The sequence below is a fragment of the Hyperoodon ampullatus genome (genome assembly GCF_949752795.1).
Source record: "Hyperoodon ampullatus genome assembly, chromosome: 13".
NCBI lineage: Eukaryota > Metazoa > Chordata > Mammalia > Artiodactyla > Ziphiidae > Hyperoodon > Hyperoodon ampullatus.
In genome coordinates this window covers 67,142,459-67,160,378 of record NC_136926.1, presented here as the reverse complement: position 1 = coordinate 67,160,378, position 17,920 = coordinate 67,142,459, and the positions used below count along the sequence as shown (strand labels likewise).

Here is a 17,920-nt window from a genome sequence, read left to right as displayed (position 1 = left end):
AGTGAACGCACAGCATTGCCTGCTGGACGCGCGAGTGAAGAGTCGGGGCCTAAACTGCATGTAGTGACTACAAACCACAAGGGAAACACTCATTGATTTAAATCCCAATTTTCAAAATTTCAGGCTTGGGACTTCCCTGGTGGCGCAGTGGTTAAGATTCCCCTTGCCAATGCAGGGGACACGGGTTTGAGACCTGGTCCGGGAGGATCCCACATGCTGAAGAGCAACCAAGCCCATGTGCCACAACTACTGAACTTGCACTCTAGAGCCTACGAGCCACAACTACTGAGCCCACGTGCCACAACTACTGAAGCCCATGCACCTAGAGCCTGTGCTCTGCAACAAGAGAAGCCACCGCAAGGAGAAGCCTGCACACCGCAACGAAGACCCAATGCAGGCAAAAAAAATAATAATAATTTAAAAATTTCATGCTCCTATGCAGTGTTAGATGCACTGGTATTTGCTCACATGCTCAAAGTGGTCAAAGTATCCAACAGCTTCATAACAGGAATAGAAGTGCTGTGGATTTGAGGTTTTTAAAACTACCTGGATAGAGGGATCAAGATCCCATCCTCCCCCCGACCCCGACTGCTTTGCTCAATAAACCATTAGATCATTTACTTTTGGGCCTCTTCAAAGCTTTTATTTATTCAAGTGTTAATTGAGCTCTGACTTTGTGGATAGTATTATTTTTGATGCTGAGAGAGTTTTTTAAGTATGTCATGGCCCCTGGTTTTAGGAGCATACACTGAGGTTGGGAAAAGAGGTATCAGGAAGCCACTAACAATATGAGGGAAAGAAAGAGAAGCTAAAAGGAGTGATAAGACGATAGAAATAAGGAGATGACTCAGTTAAGAAAGGGTTAGGGAAAACCCTGGCAGTCCAGTGCTTAGGACCCTGCGCTTTCACTGCCGAGGGGTCCCACAAGCTGCGCTGGGTGCCCCCCACCCCCCAAAAAAAGAAACAGTTAGACTTGAACTGGTTCTTGTAGGATGGTCGAGACTTGGATTAGTGTTCTGGAAATGGAAAAATAAGGTGGATTTGTTTGTGTGGGGACTGGTTTAGCAAAGTATTAAAAACTGGACCTTGAACGTTATTTATTCTGACACTTGCCTAGCTAAGAAGTGCTCAGGAAGACACATTCTACAGCTAGGTCTCGATCACAACTCAGCTGGGGCTTCCCCACAGCGGTACCCTCCATAGATCTGCCCACTCCAGAGGCTCCTGGCTGGTTCCTGCCACCCACCACCCATACCCCAATCAAGGTTTCTTACAACTCCTCAGAGGTTCTTATAGCTTTAGAGAATACTGGACAGTGCTTTTTGTTCATTTTTAAAACTTTACATTATGGGAAATGTTTAACATACACAAAAGTTGAGAAAATGTTTAATGAACCATTATGTGTAATCGTCACTCAGCTTCAACAGTTAGTAACACCTGGTCCAGTTTGTTTCACCTAGAACCCCTGCCCCTCCAAAGGCAACAAAAAGCCCTGGATTATTTTCATTTCCAGGCACAGTATCATTTTTTCCATAAACACTCTAAAAGCATTTAAGGATCTTTTCTTTCTTTCTTTCTTTCTTTCTTTTTTTTTTTTTTTTTTTGCGGTACGCGGGCTTCTCACTGTTGTGGCCTCTCCCTTTGCGGAGCACAGGCTCCGGACGCGCAGGCCCAGCGGCCATGGCTCACGGGCCCAGCCGCTCCGTGGCATGTGGGATCCTCCCGGACCGGGGCACAAACCCGCATCAGCAGGCGGACTCCCAACCACTGCGCCACCAGGGAAGCCCAAGGATCTTTTCTTTTTTTAAAAATCTCATCTCTGTATAATGATGGTGGACAGTTCAGTATATAAATATAAAGATAAGGACTTTAAAAAATGCAACCATTATATCATTATCATACAAAGACAATAATTCCTTAACATCATCAAATATACAGTCACTGTTCAAATTTTCCTGATCATCTCATAACTTTTTACAGCTCATTTGTTCTAGTCATAAAATCAAAATATAAAATAAAACAAATTGAAAGCTCTCTTAAAAAACTTAGCTACAGGGAGATTGGTTCAAGATGGCGGAGTAGGGGCTTCTCTGGTGGCGCAGTGGTTGAGGGTCCGCCTGCCGATGCAGGGGATGCGGGTTCGTGCCCCGGTCCGGGAGGATCCCACATGCCGCGGAGTGGCTGTGCCTGTGAGCCACGGCTGCTGAGCCTGCGTGTCCGGAGCCTGTGCTCCGCAGCAGGAGAGGCCACAACAGTGAGAGGCCCGCGTACGGCAAAAAAAAAAAAAAAAAAAAGATGGCGGAGTAGAAGGACGTGCTCTTACTCCCTCTTGAGAGAGCACCAAAATCACAACTAACTGCTGAACAATCATCGACAGAAAGACACTGGAACTCACCAAAAAAGATACCCTACATCCAAAGACAAAGGAGAAGCCACAATGAGACGGTAGGAGGGGCACAATCACAGTAAAATCAAATCCCATAACTGCTGGGTGGGTGACTCACAGACTGGAGGACACTTATACCACAGAAGTCCAGCCACTGGAGTGAAGGTTCTGAGCCCCACGTCAGGCTTCCCAACCTGGGGGTCCGGCAATGGGAGGAGGAATTCCTAGAGAATCAGATTTTGAAGGCTCGTGGGATTTGATTGCAGGACTTTGACAGGACTGGGGGAAACAGAGACTCCACTCTTGGAGGGCACACACAAAGTAGTGTGCGCGTCGGGACCCAGGGGGAAGGAGCAGTGACCCCACAGGAGACTGAACCAGACCTACCTGCTAGTGTTGGAGGGTCTCCTGCAGAGGCGGGGGGTGGCTGTGGCTCACCGTGGGGACAAGGACACTGTCAGCAGAAGTTCTGGGAAGTAATCCTTGGAGTGAGCCCTCCCAGAGTCTGTCATTAGCCCCACCAAAGAGCCTGGGTAGGCTCCAGTGTTGGGTTGCCTCAGGCCGAACAACCAACAGGGAGGGAACCCAGCCCCACCCATCAGCAGACAAGCGGATTAAAGTTTTACTGAGCTCTGTCCACCAGAGCAACAGCCAGCTCTACCCACCACCGTCCCTCCCATCAGGAAACTTGCACAAGCCTCTTAGATAGCCTCATCCACCAGAGGGCAGACAGCAGAAGCAAGATCTACAATCCTGCAGCCTGTGGAACAAAAACCACATTCACAGAAAGATAGACAAGATGAAAAGGAAGAGGGCTATGTACCAGATGAAGGAACAAGATAAAACCCCAGTAAAACAACTAAATGAAGTGGAGATAGGCAACCTTCCAGAAAAAGAATTCAGAATAATGATAGTGAAGATGATCCAGGACCTCGGAAAAAGAATGGAGGCAAAGATCGATAAGGTGTAAGAAAGACCTAGAAGAATTCAAGAACAAACAAACAGAGATGAACAATACAATAACTGAAATGAAAAATACAGTAGAAGGAATCAATAGCAGAATAACTGAAGCAGAAGAACGGAGCAGAATAAAGAAAAAAGAATGAAAAGAAATGAAGACAGCCTAAGAGACCTCTGGGACAATATTAAATGCAACAACATTCACATTACAGGGGTCCCAGAAGGAGAAGAAAGAGAGAAAGGACCCAAGAAAATCTTTGAAGAGATTATAGTCGAAAACTTCCCTAACATGGGAAAGGAAATAGCCACCCAAGTCCAGGAAGCACAGAGATAAACCCACAGCAAACATCATTCTCAATGGTGAAAAACTGAAAGCATTTCCTCTAAGATCAGGAACAAGACAAGGATGTCCACTGTCACCACTATTATTCAACGTAGTTTTGGAAGTCCTAGCCACGGCAATCAGAGAAGAAAAAGAAATAAAAGGAATACAAATTGGAAAAGAAGTAAAACTGTCACTGTTTGCAGATGACATGATACTATACATAAAGAATCCTATTCTGTGATTATGTGAGAGAACACCTTTGGTCTTAGGAAATGCACACAGAAGTACTTAGGAGTAAAGGGGCATCATGTCTGCAGTTTATTCTTAAATCATTCAGCAAATAAATATTTATATAGTGAGAGAGAAAGAGAGAATGACAAAACTAATATAGCAAAATATAAACAATTGGTGAATCTCGGTAAAGGCGCTTGAGAGTTCTTTGCACTGTTCTTGCAACATTTCTATAAGTTTGAAATTATATCTATATTAAAAAATAATAACAATGAAAAGGAGGGAGTGATCAACTGTGACAAATGATGCTTAAGGATCTAGTAAAATAAAAGTGTGACCTTTGAATTTGGCAGTGTGTAGGTTTCTGTGGATGCTGGCTATGAAGGCCTGATTGGAGAGGTTCATGAGCAAGTGGAAGGAGAAGAGTGGAAGTCAGGAAGTATAGAGGAAGTACTGAAGGGTTTTGATTTAAAGAATAGTGACTTGGGGCAATAGCTGGAGGGGAAGAAGAGTCAAGAGTCCTCCGGCCCCAGTCAGCAAGACAGTGATCCAATAGAGGGAAAATGGATGATGCAGAGCGGGGAGAATTGATGAGCAAGGCCCTTAAGCAGGTGAGAGGAGATGGTACCTCATGCCCAAGTGGGGGGCTGGTCCTGGCTGACAGGAGTGTGGCCCATTCCTAAGTACGTGGGTGCAGATACAGGTTGGCACTTCCCTCCAGCCAAAAAGCACCAGGAGCACAGCTGTAACTGTGACGAAGTTGGGTTTCTCACTCACTGCAGCCGGGGAGAGCGCACACGTGGGGAACTCGGGGGTGTCAGTATGAGTGTGTTAGGAATCACCTATTACAGGATTCGGGGTTTCGTTGGGTAGTTTTGCAGAGGGCGCACGGAAGCCAGGGTTCACTCTGGATTGGGTGCTGTCAGGAAGCAGCGACACACCTATGACTGATGATCTCAATAAACCTTTTCTATAGGGAAGAATGCAGACTAGAGTGAGGCTAAAACTGTAATGGGTAAAGTATTGTAGTCAAGCATATTAGCCAGGATGTGGGGGCGGGGGGGAGGGCGCGAGGGAGGTTATTTCTGTGGTTTGGACGATGCTCAGGTTTGTCCGTGTGTAGACGTGATGGTGGAGGTGCCTTGTTTTGGTCTTGATCCATTGTGGTCAGAGTGGCCTTGTCTGATGTCGATGTTCTTGTCTGATGTGAGATGGTTTCCATGCAACAGGAGAGCCCCGGCCGAGGCCTAGCTGTGAGTTCCTAGTATCAGGCCAGCTCCTGGAAGTTAGGAGCTGCTGCTTTTCACTTTCTCAAGGTTCCTGGGGAGATGGGGAGAAGGGGAGCTTGAGGACATTCTCTTTTTTTTTTTTTTTTTTGCGGTACGCGGGCCTCTCACTGTTGTGGCCTCTCCTGTTGTGGAGCACAGGCTCCGGACGCGCAGACTCAGCGGCCATGGCTCACGGGCCCAGCCGCTCCGCGGCATGTGGGATCTTCCTGGACCGGGGCACGAACCCGTGTCCCCTGCATCGGCAGGCGGACTCTCAACCACTGCGCCACCAGGGAGGCCCGAGGACATTCTCTTCTGGTCGTCTTATTTGTCTGTGAAATAGGAAGCAAAGCTGTCTTGAGAGCAAGGATGTGGGAGGAGGTCAGGGAATCTGACAGCAGGGAAGGTATCAGAGTCACTGGACAGGCAAGTGCCAGGAGCATTGAGGGTGTCTTGAAATTAGTGATTTTGACCGAGCACAACTGGGATGTTCTACAGCCGTGCTGTGCTGCTCAGCCTATGCTCAGAGGATGTGGAGAATCTAGCTTAAACAGGATCAGAGTTTTGTCAAAACAGGATGCAAGGGCTTCCCTGGTGGCGCAGTGGTTGAGAGTCCACCTGCCGATGCAGGGGACATGGGTTCGTGCCCTGGTCCGGGAGGATCCCACATGCCGTGGAGCGGCTGGGCCCGTGAGCCATGGCCGCTGAGCCTGCATGTCCGGAGCCTGTGCTCCGCAACGGGAGAGGTCACAACAGTGAGAGGCCCACGTACCAAAAACAAACAAACAAACAAAAAAAACAGGACGCAAGAGCTCTGAATAGTGGCTTTGCCATTTGAAGTAGCTATGTGACCCTAAGAGCTCTGCGCCTCAGACCTTACATCTGTAAAATGGGGAAAATATCAGTACCTAACACCTCATAAGGTTGTTGTGAAGTTTAAATGAGTAAATGGGTATCAGGTACTTAGAACAGTGCCTGGCTTGAAGGAAGTACTCAGTAAGTATGAGCTATTATACCATTTCCCCCTTTATCACGAAATCAACATACAGTTTTCCTGCTTTAGTATTCTAACGTTAGGGTCTTAGAATCTGTATGTGGTAGGGGAAGAGATGAGAACTCATTCCTTTACTCCTCTGATTAAACAAAATAAGGAGAGAAAGAGAGTAGGGAACCAAACAGAAGGAAATGAAAAAATGGGGAGCACGACTAGCTCCACAGTGAATTTCAGTCTAACAGCATAGTCCTAAGGGATCAAGTATTCTGGAGTGTGCATGTGTTTTAAGGTTTAAAATAATATCAAGTTTTAGGAGTGCCCTATATACAGCAGCCTTTAAAAACAAGGTCATACATTTCTGATGCATATGAAAATTTTATTAAGAAAATACACACATCTCGAAGTTTTGGATGAACAGATACACACTTCTATATTTAAAAGAGATAACCAACAAGGACCTATTGTATAGCACAGGGAACTATATTCAATATCTTATAATATCCTATAAGGGAAAAGAATCTGAAAAAGAATATGTGTATATATAAAAATTGAATCATTGTGCTGTACACCTAACACAACATTGTAAATCAACTATACTTCAATTTAAAAAAAGAAAATACACACATCTCAGTAGAATTTATGAGAAGAAATTTATAACAAATGAGAAGAAAACAGTTCACACCATTAGGAAGTTTTTAGACTGACCCCTGGAACCATCTGGAGTAAGTCAATCTGGTAAAGTACACTCTACACAAGGCGTTCCCCTTAAACCGGCATTCCCATAAGCTATTACCAGAAGACGGCTTATTCCATCTCTTTATCTTAAATACAAAGGTGAGAAAGGGTAAGCAATGACTTTTGTTACGTGTGGCTTCCTTCAAGTCAATAATGAATGCTTGGGATGTTATCAAAGGAAACACAATATAAGTTGCAAAATATGGTTTTAATTTCAGTTAAAGGTCATTAGGCAAAGTATAATAAAACATTAGGCAGAAATTTTACTTTGTCAAATATTTAGCTAAAATAGATCTCAGAAATTCCTTATTCCACACATACATTTTTATATTACTACTTTCTGTTATGACCTTTTAGTGGAAGAAGTTATAGATATGGATGTAATACAATAGACATAATTAAAAATATATCTTACAATTCCAATTCATATCGACATTGGCAGATGTCAAGATACAAAGTGTATAAGCACTATTTTTTTTTCTTTTTTTTGCGGTACGCGGGCCTCTCACTGTTGTGGCCTCTCTTGTTGTGGAGCACAGGCTCTGGACGCGCAGGCCCAGCGGCCATGGCTCACAGTCCCAGCCGCTCCGCGGCATGTGGGATCCTCCCGGATCCAGGGCACGAACCCGTGTCCCCTGCATCGGCAGGGGGACTCTCAACCACTGCGCCACCAGGGAAGCCCTATAAGCACTATTGAAACTGATTTGCACAGAGTGATAGCAGTTGGTGGTTCTGTGAAGATTAGCAAATCAAAAGATGTTAGTGAGCTGGAATTTTTGGCGTAATTTATCAAATTCAAAACCAAATCTTTTGTTTACATCTAGTACTTAAAATGCTTAAGACGAACAAATTAAATAGGTTTATGTTGTATTTGAATTATAAATGGGAAAAAGTAAAAATCACACGAACTGGTAAAACACGTTAAAAAGGACCTAAGACTAATATCATAACAGGTGGACAATTTTCATCTGAAATAACAGTTCTTGAAGATAAGGGATTTAAGATCCAGATAAAATCGCCGGTCACAGAGGCCCTTCTTCCCCGAGAAGGGCTGAGGTGACACACCGCTCTGCCTCTCACCAGCAGAGAACTTGGGCAAATCTTTTACCCCATCTGAGCATCTGTATCCTTCTCTGTAAAAGAGGCACAGTGACAGAAGGTGGTTGTGAGGATTAAATACGCTGATGCATGTAAGATGCTTAGGACAATGCCTGGCAGAGTAGGTGCTATCCATAAAATTTAGTTGATCATCATTTGCTAACTGAACATGCCTAACGTGTTGGTGATAATTCAGTGACTATGTAGGAATCAATGATTTGCTAGAATGTACACTTCAAATTAGGAAAATAAAGGGGAACAGTTTTCCTAGAACATAAAAGGACATACTGAAAATTGGGGAGTATATACCCATAAATTTCCCCTTCATCTTAAAACTTTTAAAAGTGTGCTGAATGTAGGGGTAATTTCCCAAAAAGCAAAGTGGAAAATAAGTTTTTATTTGGGAAAACAGGATTGATTAAATAGCCATATCAAAGAGTCAGTTTACTGGCAAAAAGCTGTTACAGAAATATACAAAGCATCCCAGTCATTTGACTTAATTTGTGTGTTTTACGTCACTGAACTCTGTACACATTTCCAGACCCTGACTTTTTCTCTTTGAGAGGCACTATTTTCCATATCCAAGTAACGAAAATAATTATTGTTTTAAAATCTAATCACTGGTTTATTTGAGAAACTGCTGGCAAGGATTAAGGGAATTATGCAGTAAGAGTCCTGTCCTAATTAGGCCCAGATTAATTTATAAAATTTGGAAGAAAGCATTGAGCTTTTTGTCCACTTATATTAAAACATCTTGACTTCAGATGAGAGGTAAGTTTTCTGTAGTAAAATTGTCTTGAATATTTAGCTTGTCTGTGGAGGATTTATTTCATTTTAACATCTAGATGTACATGAAAGTACAAATCATAAATCAGTTGAGAGCCAAAGTAGATAATGAATCTCTCTGCCATTTTCTATATAGTCAGCAATGTACCTGCACCTGTGGAGAGGAATTACGATATTGGTGTTACTTCATTCTTTAGGACAGTCCCTTTAAATGGAATCCCAGGAGAGAGCTCTGAGCTTTATATTAATGTTCTCAAGTATGTATGCGCAACAGAGCTGATTCCATTTTGGTGAATTCAACCTTGGAGCTGTTCAAAGTTGGAAGAGGTTATTTTTGAGGGGTACTGCATGGGCTTGGGAAAAGCAACAGGAGCATTTGGATGAAGTATTTTTTCTAAGGCAAGACTTCTCCCACTCCTCTATTCTCCCCTTTGGGCTTTCTCAGTTATCTGAGAGTAAATAATGCTCCATACCCCTTGATAATTATTATGCTTTGGTCTTAATTCATTAGCAACTCCTTATCAAAGGAGAATGTAGAATCTCATTTCTCCAGAGGCTGATAATTTAGAGAAAGAAAAGACAAAGGATAGGGTAAGTCATATCATAAGACAAATAATAATAGAGAACAAATATCCACTTGATAATCTTTTATAAATGAAAACTAGTTGCTAGGTTTTCCTTAACAAGTCTATTTAAAATCTAATTTAGAATTGAACAATGTTCTATTTACATATTTTCAGAACAAGCTGTTTAAAAGTTCTGTATTTTTGTTCTTACGAACATCCTATGTAAGTTATACGTAACAAAAAATAGATGAAAGAACAGAATTTCAGTTTTCTTTTTCATAGAAAGTATATACTATCTGAGCACTAAACTTAAATGCACACCACACTCAGTACTCTGGAGCAGTGCCACTCAGTGTGTTCTCTATACCAGCAGCACGGGCATCACCTGGGAGCTTGTCAGAAATGCAGAATCTCGGGCCCCACCCCAGACCCACCGCATCAGCAGGAGGAATTAGTTAGCTCTCCACATGATTTGGACATCCACTTTAAGACAGTGATTGGGAGGGGAGGGGAAGTGTGTGCATCAGAATCACCTGGGGACCTACTGAAAATACACCTGCCACAGCCCTGCTGCAGGTGGTCCAGGGGGCCTTAAAGGAGGGGGCAGAGGCATCTGCATTTTAAAGCTTCACAGTGACTTGGTGGCAACTTCCTGGTTAAGAATCCATCCCTTACAGCCGCATAGCACAGGGAGATCAGCTCGGTGCTTTGTGACCACCTAGAGGGACGGGATAGGGAGGGTGGGAGGGAGGGAGATGCAAGAGGGAAGAGATATGGGAACATTTGTATATGTATAACTGATTCACTTTGTTATGAAGCAGAAACTAACACAACATTGTAAAGCAATTATACTCCAATAACGAGGTAAAAAAAAAAAAAGAATCCATCCCTTAAGAAACTTTTAAACAAAATCTTTAACACTTTTCCCATTATAGTCAATAAACCTTACCCTCATTAGTTATCCAATTTATTTCACAGTACAGGTGGTGGTCTCAGATTAGAAAAATATGTATTCTCACTTTTCCCACTAAATAATTTGACAGACTAATCTATAGAATTTCTTCTTTTTTCAAAAGAATAAAAATGGCTGTCCATTGCTGTTTTTCAAATTAATTACCTTTTCTCTAGGTAAAAGTTTCCATAGAAGGTCCATTTCTTTTCCAATTTGCTGCCATTTTGCCATCTCCCTTCCCACCATGCTGATAGTTAGTTCCTGCCTGTATTCTTAGCTTATATACTAAAACATTTTAATTTATATCCAAAAAATTGTTACTTCTTAAGATACTAGTTGGTAAATAACACATAAGTAGCTTCTAAAGTATAAATATGATTTCTGTCTTATTTAAGTAAGCAGGCTATATGCCATTTGGCCTTGTCTTTTCCTTAAAATAATTTTAATTTCCATGTATACTGTATTAGGCATATTTAATAAGCAAACATCTTAGTAAAATTACTTTAATTCTACATTTTCCTGTCTTCAATAAGCATTAGGTGAAAAACAGGTCTGTAATTATTTTACCTGTAATGTTAAACTAAAATCAAGATTTCACAGAAAATATTTTTGTGGATGATTTTGTTTTGACAAAGGTAATATGAAAAACATAAACCTTTCATCCTTAATTGAAAAAAACAAATTGTGACCTGATTGCTTTTTTTTACAAAACAGATTGATGATATAATATACCTCTGACTTTACTCATCTGTTAAGTGGATTTAATCAACTGCATTTTCCCATACTCCAAATGGCAATGCTATTTCGAGCATTCTTAAAAACACTGAAATATATTCAAAATTATTGTGAATCAATCTCTACCTATAGGTAAAAGGAGACAGGAACATAAAAATGAAGCCTTTTTATTTTTTATTTTTTTTTATTTTTTTGCGGTACGCGGGCCTCTCACTGTTGTGGCCTCTCCCGTTGCGGAGCACAGGCTCCAGACGTGCAGGCTCAGCGGCCATGGCTCACTGGCCCAGCCGCTCCATGGCATGTGGGATCTTCCCAGACTGGGGCACGAACCCGTGTCCCCTGCATCGGCAGGCGGGCTCTCAACCACTGCGCCACCAGGGAAGCCCCAAAATGAAGCCTTTTTATCTCCCTACAGAATATCACATCTAACGTATCAAGGACTGTGGAGGGAGATATAAAATAATGTGCACACTGATATGTAGCTATAAATAATTTTTTGTAGTTAATATTCTAGAATGGGCATTTTTGTTTGTTCCCCCAAAGCAAACTACGTTAGGCTCATATATAGCAATACTACTTCTCAAAATGTTTGGGATTGTTCTTTAGGAACTCTCCAATGTGTAAACCACGTAAAAAAACTGGTCTCACTAGCCAGTTATTACACATTTTACTGGGATTAAAAATGACATTTACTGGTCTGAACACCTACTTTATTCATTCCCACTTAGCTCTAAATTAATTTTGGTGGCTTCAAACAATTAAATCTATCTTCAATGGAGAAAGAGTTGTCACTACTAATGATAGTTAAAGGAATGTATCATATTAACATTCCAAAATTATCTCAAGTAATAAAGAGCATCACTACTGGAATAAGGGTATAGACTCATAGATGAGTCTAAATATGACTCATTTAGATGTGAAACATGGCTAATCTGTTAGGTCACACGCTGTCAAAAATCATAATTTATGCATCAGGTATCCTATACCCCCTTCTTTAGAATCATCTAGAAGAAAATGAAAATATGTGTTTTTCATAATAACCAAACCTAAATTTCTTGTTGGGCAATAAAATAGCAAAATTGAAGCAATTAAATTTAAGATATTTATTTTAAAAAGTTACACTGAGATTTTTATACACTGTTGAAAACAATGACTAGTTTATTTGTCTAAAGGCAGCAGTACTTCCCATTTCTCCCACGTTATAGTTAAGCCTCAGTTTAGTCCCAGAAAATACATAATAGAGTAGATTTGTCCTGATCTATCTACTGAAAAGGAATTTCAGAGCATGAAGGTAAAATGAAGCAGAAATAAAAGGACATTTTTAGATACTGACAATTTGTCCTGAGAATTTGGTTAAATTTGGCTTCTTCCCAAAATTCTGTACTCATAGCCACAGAAGTAAATTTCTATTTTAGTAGCCCTAAAAGAACTGGGTGAGAGAAGATGATTAGCTATAATAAATAGCAAATACTTTGGCAAGAGTGAACAGGAGCACAAGTGAAGACATTCACAAGTACATTTTTAATGTCTCTGATGTGGTATGAGCTACAAATCAGAATGAAAGCATTACGGTCATCTGATTTCAGGGTGCAGGTGGGCATTAACAATGCAGTCAACAGGTCCATCCTGTACAGAAGTGGAGATTCATGGGAAAAAATAAGCAAAGTGGTAGGGGAGAATAAAACACAGAAAAAACCATAAATTTGAGAACGTCCTCTCTTTTTGTCTGAAGAAAGGAGTCCTTGAAGCATGGAAAGTGTTTATCAGTGGTGTGCTTCTATTCCGTTGTTGGTGGAGGGCGTGACGCAGGCTCTGGCCAATCGTACACATCCGGCAGCATGGAATCGTATTCACTTCGCCATATTCTTTCTCGAATGTATCTGGCCTTGTCCTCAGGTTCCGGGTATCGGAAAGCCATTTTATTAGCATATAGATATTCTGTAACCTGAAAAATACAAAAGATTACTGTGTAGACTCTGAGTATTAACACATTTAAGAGAAAAACTATTATTAAAATACAAAGTAATGAATTTAGAAGAATGGCGTTTTTTTCATAATAAAAAATAACATTACTTTGACTCACTTCAAGACATTCACAAACTATTAAAAGATAAGATAAAAACATCTGCACTCTCACCATAAGTTCAATATGTTTTAAAGTGACTTTAAAGTCCCACCCCCCGATTATCGCATTTCCTTAATACTTCAATAATTTTAAGCTCTACCGTGTGTTGGTCCAGCAGACCTACTTGGTAGCCTGCCCCGCCTGTGTCCCTCCCCACTGCCCTGCTGAGACGGTGTGTAGGAGACTCTACTTCCTAGTCATAGCTGACTGGACTAGGGTGAAAATCTAACCCAAAGTGAGCCAGATGTTTTTCGTCTAGAATTTGAATTAAAAGACATAGAAATTATTATAAATCAGGTGTTGGACACTAGAACTGTAAGGTCAAGTAAAGTTAGGGCTAGAACCTATACATGGCAACTCGCCACCACCATCACTGAGTGCCAGGCATGTTCTATGTGCTTTATGTGGGTATCTCATTTAATCCTCCCAAGAACCCTAGGAGACAAGTACTATTATTATTCTCATTTTATACATGAGAACACCAAAGTTTGAGGAGTTTAAGTAACTTGCCCAAGCTATTTAAAGTGAGAACTGTTGTTTCAAACCCAAAGCATTCTGATCCTAGGTCCCAGACCCTAAACAGTTAAGCTAGGTTACTTCCCACCTAAACTGGCTTGAATGAATTTCTGATCTTTGTGGCAAGCCACACACAATGACTGGTGGTGAAGATAAAGCCTCTGACTCTCTGTTTTGATGTAAGATGGGGTAGTATGAAGAGCTTCCTCACCAGGGTAGCAGGGTGCCTGTCATCTAGTGAAGTTCTCAAGTTATGGTTTAATTTTAACTTTAAAACAATACAGTGATACATGGTAAAAAAAAAAAATCAAACAATTATGTCTTTCTCCTCCTCTAATTCCCATTCCAAATGGTGACTACTATTAGAGTTTATTTCAGTATTCTAAAAGAAAAATTTAAAGAAAAATGATGGTTATTAAAGATAGTCCTAGGTCTTAGGAGTTCAACCTCACTGTATTTTGAGACAGAATTCCCTTGAACAACATGGGTTTGAACTGTGCAGGTCCACTTAAATGTGAATTTCTTTCACTAAGTATACACTACGTGATCCCCAGTTGGTTGAATCTGTGGATGCGGAACCTCAGAAAACTGAGGGCCAACAGTAAAGTTATATGTAGATTTTCGACTGTGCAGAGGGTTGGCCATTAACTTCCGCATTGTTCAAGGGTCAACTGTATTGTCCAGTCTGTTGTAGGAAACACATCTGTACCCACAGAGAAGACTGTGGGCAAGGCCTGAGATGGGAGGGAGTCCTCCTTGATCAAGCAGGCATGCAGCAGGTGACCGGTGACTGTATGGGGCTGCCCAGTGGCTGTGGGTGGTGCTGGGCGGCAGGTACACAGCACTGTCTGCTCACCTGATCCCTTGGCTCCTAAAAAGGAAAGCCTCAGGACACCAGAGAAGGAGGGGGAAGAGAGACGATCCTGGGGGCTGTGCTCCTATACCAACCCCAGCACAGATCTCCTTCTATGTCCCCATGTACTACCTTTCATGCGGACACACCAGTAATCTAACCAACTGATACCTCCCAAAGTCTGTCCCACCTGTAATATCCTATAATTCTCAAGTTGAACTCTATTCATCCTAATTCTGGGCTCTAAATTCTTCAGTTGTTTTACAATAGTAAGGTATTCTGGTTCCTTAGTCTGGCATTTGTGTATCTGTACAAGCTGGTCTTAAAATAACTTCAAATCTTATCTAATGCCTTTTTCCTATCTATACCTTAGACTCCACAATCAAATGAATTGGTTATTTCCTAAACATATCATCCTTTACCAATTCCCAATCTTTGCTTAGTTTATGAGTATTAATATAATGTAACAATAACATTATTAGTCAAAGGGGTAAAATCTTATGATCATCAGTATACAAGTTGAAAGTGTGGTTGATAAATTCCACATCTAATTCGGATATTTAAGAAAATCTTAGTAAATAGTACAAATAGAAGCCTACTTCTTCAAAAATATTTTAAAAATACTTATTTCAATCCTTATTAAAATACAAGGATGCCCTTATCAACCCAATTGTTTAAAACTGATTTTAAGTAGCAACTAATTTAGTAAGATAGGGAAAAATGAACTATACATTAAAAAAAAACTTATTTACAGATGATTCACAACTCAACAATTCCAAAAGAATTAACTGAGAAACTACGAAAAGAATTAGGATTGTTCAACAAAGAAACCCGTTATCAAATAAATTCATAAATATTAATACCTTCCCTATATATTAGAAATGACCAGTGAGGACATATACATGGAAAGAAAAAACATTATTTTAAAGGATAACAACATTTCTGAATATCTCGGAAAATAACAGGAGACATGCCACATTTAGATGAAGAAAACAACAAAATTATATTGAAAAACTTAAAAAAGGAAAAAACCTTAATAAGTGGAGAAAGAGATTGAATAAGGAAGAGTCAATACAGAAAGACTCAATTTCATCAACTTAATTTATAAATATGACATAGTTTCATACACAGTTTGCAGGGTTTTCTTTAAATTCAAAAAACTGATACAAAAATTCATCCAAAAGAATAAACAGTTCAGAACAGACAATACTGAAAAACCATAACGATGGCTTTAGCATGTATAATGTGTAGTATCAAATAGTACATGTTATTAAATTAAAACAGTGCCTAATAATAGGCAAATATGGTCAGGAACAGACTCTTAGTAAAGAAATCAAGGTTTTTATGTTATCAAAAGGAACATTCCCAATCAGTTGGTGCTGGGGCAACTGGTTAACTATTCAGGAAAAAATGTTTCTCTGTCTCACATCACACACTAAAATCTCAGAGGGATTAAAAGTTTTAAGTTATTAGAAAATGCAGATAGATATTTATGATTTTGGAGTGGGAGAAAGCACTAACATTCATAGGAGGTGAGGAAACAATCCATAAAATAGATCATTCCATTAAAAAACCTTGTGAAAATGGCATGTCAAACAAGTTAAAATAAATGACAAACGGGAAAATACCTGCACCACACAAAACAAAAGGAACATTACCCTTAATATTTTAAGAGCACAGTGTTAGAAAGTAGAAGACAAATATGGAAGGAGTCCTATTGTTCAATAAAAACAAAAAAATTCTTCAATTTAATAAAATAAGTGTTTTAAATAAAAATTATATGCAAAATTAAAAAAAATAATATTGGCAGAGGTATGGGAAAACAGATACACTCATATCTAACAGGGGCAATGTAAAACAATACTTTTTTTCTCAAGAATCATTTGGCAATGTGTATCAGAGGCCTTAGCATGTTAATCCTTTTGTTCTTAGGATAAGAAATTTATCTTAAGAAAAAACGATCACAAATGCACATAAAGACTTATCTAAGGATGTTCACTACAATATTATTTCTAACAAAACGAAAAGATGCTTAAATGTCCCCCAAAATAGAGAAATGGTTAAGCAAACTATGATATAACAAAGAGAATTCCATGAAGCATTAGTGATCATGAAAATTATTATTGATTTACCTGGGGAAAGGCTTACAATATATTAAGTGGAAAAAACTACAGTGAGAAACCAATTTTAAAAACAGGCACAGGTGACTGCATGTGTGTGCATTTTTATTATGTGTTTGGGAAGAAAAAACAATAGAAGGCAACAAATGCGAGTTATATTCTGTAGTAAGAATATGAGCAACCTAAAATTTCTTCTTTGCGCCCTCTAAATGTTTCTGATTTTTCTCTAATGAACTTGTGTTACTTGCATGAAGAAAACACCATTAAAATTTATGTGAAGAGGTATAAATTATTACTTACTTTAATAGCAATGTTAATAGAAACTTTCTGAATATTAGCAAGTGGCGGGTAAAGTCTCCCCTGAGCTAGCTCTTTATCTGTCAATTGACTTGTCAGAGCCTGAAGAGAAAAAAAAAGAATTTCACTTTTGTTTGCTTAAATAACAGAATAATAAGGGCTAATAAAATGGGGAAAGGGTTGGGGGAGCAGAGAATAATACAGGTAACATGTTTTCCTTATTTCTAGCAAGAATACACTTAAACCACTGCAGAAATTAAAACTGTTTACCACTAAACAGTAAAGAAATAACCGATTTAAAGACTTTTTTAAAAATCAGATTTAAAGACATTTTATCTATGTTGTCACAATTATGTTACTTTCAGATATGTATAATACAGGTACAGTATTTATGAAAAGATTCATAGCTTACAATCCAACACTGGAAAAATGATAAATTAATTTTATGCAAAAGTAGAAGGTAAATCAAAAAAGCACGGATGAGTAACTTCCTTTCCACTCATAAGGCAGATTTAACCCATTCTCTCTCTGTTTTTAAGATCCATTCAGCTTTATAATTCATCCTTTATAAAATAACCAAACAATATTTAAAACATTTACCTTTGCAGCTTCTAGGAAAACATGGTCACTAATATGCCGGGTGTTACAGAGAATAACAGCTAAAGCCACACCTGGAATACATTTTAAATAGTTTACGTAGTAAGGTCACTTCCAATTATGAAAGTAGCCAAATAAGTTCCTAGATTTAGAGCAAATTAATGGTAACCCACCCCTACCCCAAACAGCCCCTTCAAAAAATGAAGAGGTCAAGAGAAAACAGAAATCTGAGCACTAAAATTAAGTGATCTTTAACTGTTATAATTCTTACTTATTAGAAGAAATAATTTTAGAAATATCAAATGGCTTTTCTCAATTTAGTTTTCACATTTATCAAAATTACAAATGCATACAATTCATCAACAGTTGTTACAAA

The 17,920-nt window shown here is 39.6% G+C and overlaps 1 protein-coding gene across 1 annotated transcript in view; it reads right to left on the bottom strand.

The window, feature by feature from the left end:
- Nucleotides 1-12,538: 12,538 nt before the first annotated feature.
- The window catches only part of ME2 (malic enzyme 2), a gene marked incomplete at its 5' end in the record, with an annotated part of 41,612 nt that continues 36,230 nt past the window's right edge, over nucleotides 12,539-17,920 (bottom strand). The window contains 3 exons of the mRNA XM_079718116.1: nucleotides 12,539-12,981; nucleotides 16,951-17,049; nucleotides 17,548-17,618. Coding sequence (XP_079574242.1) covers nucleotides 12,814-12,981; nucleotides 16,951-17,049; nucleotides 17,548-17,618 — 338 coding nt within the window. The 3' untranslated portion in view covers nucleotides 12,539-12,813. The remainder of the gene's footprint in view (nucleotides 12,982-16,950; nucleotides 17,050-17,547; nucleotides 17,619-17,920) is intronic.